Source organism: Oratosquilla oratoria, chromosome 40, assembly GCF_046742065.1.
Source record: "Oratosquilla oratoria isolate Oo_2021 chromosome 40, ASM4674206v1, whole genome shotgun sequence".
Classification (NCBI taxonomy): domain Eukaryota; kingdom Metazoa; phylum Arthropoda; class Malacostraca; order Stomatopoda; family Squillidae; genus Oratosquilla; species Oratosquilla oratoria.
In genome coordinates this window covers 35,888,798-35,891,739 of record NC_134816.1, presented here as the reverse complement: position 1 = coordinate 35,891,739, position 2,942 = coordinate 35,888,798, and the positions used below count along the sequence as shown (strand labels likewise).

The 2,942-nt window shown below is 56.3% G+C and overlaps 1 protein-coding gene across 1 annotated transcript; it reads right to left on the bottom strand.

Annotated features, from left to right (window-relative positions):
- Window positions 1-1,935: 1,935 nt before the first annotated feature.
- On the bottom strand, window positions 1,936-2,589 carry LOC143020530 (uncharacterized). The gene has a single exon (XM_076176960.1). It carries the CDS (start codon window positions 2,587-2,589, stop codon window positions 1,936-1,938), a length of 654 nt encoding a protein of 217 aa, XP_076033075.1.
- Between the last annotated feature and the right edge of the window lie 353 nt (window positions 2,590-2,942).

The window sequence follows — 2,942 nt, the reverse complement described above, 5'->3', positions numbered from 1 at the left end:
GTCAACGACCGTCTCTCTCTCCCTCCCACATTTTATGGGACTTCTAGCCATTCGGTATAGCTAGACTCAGGCGCTCTTGGTGTGATCCGCATTTGGAAGGGGGCAATGCTGCCCCCTCCTAAGTGCCGCCCTGGGTGACCGACCATAGGAAGAACCGCCACTGCATATCCTGACATGTGTCTACAAATGTACGTGTGTCGTATGCCTATGGGTGTCTATCGTGATCGCGCCATACGCGCGGGGAATCCAAATACCCAGACCTGGACACATGTGCCACATCTCTCCCCCCCAATCGATGTATTCATTGTGTCGTCGATTTGTTGCGTGCGGCCAGTCTCGCTGAGCGTCTTGGTCCATTGGGCTGGCCAGTTTGATTCGTGGGGCGAGGAGTATTGCCGGTATTGCCCGTTGGAGGCTCCATCATGCCATCACGGGCGACACCCGGCTCAGGGATGGGGCGGAGGAATTTCCGGTTGCGCCACAGGACACTTTCGGACGCCGTCTTGATAAGGTAGTCCCTGGTACGCCCTTGTCCCATTATGTGGCCGACCTTACTCCATCGTCGTGACGTAGGATCCTGGATCCTGACCGTGGCTCCAACGGAGAGTTGTGGGAGCGGCTTCGCGTGTGAGTCGTACCGCTTGACGGTCGCCTCCATTCTGGCGGCTGCCTTCTGCTCGCATTCAGCTGTGACAGCCTGCCACTCAGGCGCAAAGGACCTGGAGTGGGCTGGGACGCAGGACCGAAGAGGGCGTCCGAAGAGGACATGGGCGGGGCTTCTTCCGTCGGGGAAGGGCGTGTTCCGAAACTCCAGTAGACCACGGAGTAACGCTTAGCTGTGGCGAATTTCTACATTGGGCGCGACCTTGATGATGAGGCGTTTCACGGCCTTGACCACTGATTCTGCATGCCCGTTGGACTGTGGGTGGTAGGGGGTGGAGACGTCGTGGCGGATGCCCCATCGTCGCAGGAATTCAGCGAAATCATATGCCGTAAACTGGGATCCTCCATCCGTCCAGAGTCGTATCGGGACGCCGAAGGTGCTGAAGAAGTGGCAGAAGAGCCGGATGGTTTGGGATGTCGAAGAGTCTGTGCCTCAGTGGCCCACCGTTGTCCATCCAGAGAGTCGATCCGCGTACACCAGGTATTGCTTCCCTGCGGTGGTGAAAAAGTCTGCGGAGACCGACTCGAAAGGTCTGGAGGGGGGTGTACGGTGTTGGCGATATCAGAATCAATGCCTGGCCACCAGACCGTCTGCCTGGCTCGGCGTTTGGTGGCTTCAATTCCACGATGGTTGTCGTGAAGCCGAGCCAACACACTTCTACAAAGAGCTTGGGGGACAAGTATTCGTGCCTCTCGGAGGATTAAAGGTCCGTCGACGCAGAGGCTGTCTCTGAACTTCCAGAAGGGAAGTAGAGCTTCGTCGAGTTCCATGCGTGATCGTGGGAGGTCCTTCCCGACGAGAGAGGCGAGTTGCACGTACGTGGGGTCCGAAGATGCTGCCTGACGGAGTTTGTCGAGTACTGGGTCCGTTGAGTGAGGAGGAGTTGCCGTGGTGTCGTGTGTTGGAGGGCAGGAAAGGGCATGGAGCGTGGCAACATTGCGAGTCACCACGTCGCGGATGCAGATGCTTGTTTCATCGCCCAGGGCGACGTCATCTGCCAGAGGTTTATCTACGGGAGCTCTTGAGAGGGCATCCGGAATGCATAACTCTGAGCCCTTACGCCATCTGCTGGTGGACACGAATCCTGCAACCTTCTCCCGGAGGTGTTGGAGCCTTGGTTTCTCAATAAAGTCTAGAGTGTACGTATTGAGGATCGGAAGAAGGGGTCAATGGTCTGTGATGTGTGTGAAGTCCTGGAGGCCAAGCAGGAAGTATTTGCACTTCTGCATGGCCCACACTGTAGCCAGCAGTTCCAACTCGATTGTGCTGTATCATGTTTCCACGTCCTGCAGGAATCGAGAGCCGCAGTGCACGAATCGCCAAACTCCCTCTTCATGTTCCTGTAGGAGGGCGTACCCTATGCCATTCAGACGAGACGCGTCCGTTTGGAGGGCAGTCGGTAGTTTTGGGTCGAAATGGGCGAGGACAGGAGGTTGGGCGAGGGCCTGTTTCGTCCTCTGAAAGGCGTCCTCCTGAGCAGGTGTCCAAAGGAAGGTGTTCCTCGGGCTGAGTAGCGGGCGAAGAGCGTCTGCCGTTGTAGAGACGTTGGATGTGAATTCGCCCAATTGGTTCACTAGACCTATAAACGATCGGAGGTCTGTGATGTTGGAAGGTGTTGGGAACTCCGTAATTGCATTTATTTTCTCGCTGTCGATGGCTACGCAGTCTTGAGACACTGTGAACCCGCAGAAGTTGACACTGGGAGCAGCAAGAGTCATCTTGTCAGCGTTAAGGGAGATGCCATGAGTGCGACATCGGTTCAAGACCTCACTGATGCGACGTAGGTGTGTCCCGTAGTCGCTGTCCCAGATAATATTGTCGTCCACGACCTTGGCAAGGTTGGGAATGCCTGCGATGGCCTCGTCACCCCGATGGTTGCACTCGTCGCCAGTTGAACAGAGGCCCATGTGTCCCCGGCGGAACATGTATCGTCCGTACGGACAGGAGGTTGCGTCAATGTCGTCAAGTGGCGGTCTCGCTGGGCTAAGGGGATTTGCCAATATCCCTGGATGGCATCGAAGGTTGAGAAGTACTTTGCCTTCCGGTCAATGCGACTGATTGCCTCGCTTGGTGTGGGGGATGGGTGGGTTGGGCATAGTACCTAGTTGTTTAACTTTGAAGTGTCCACTGTGATGCGGACACCACCCTTCGGTTTTAGCACCGCTACGAGGGGGTGACACCATACGGAAGGGGCGTCACCAACAGGTTCAATGATGGCTTGGTGCACCATTGCATCGAGTTCCTTCTTCACGTCATCTTGCCATGCGTGTGGGATGCG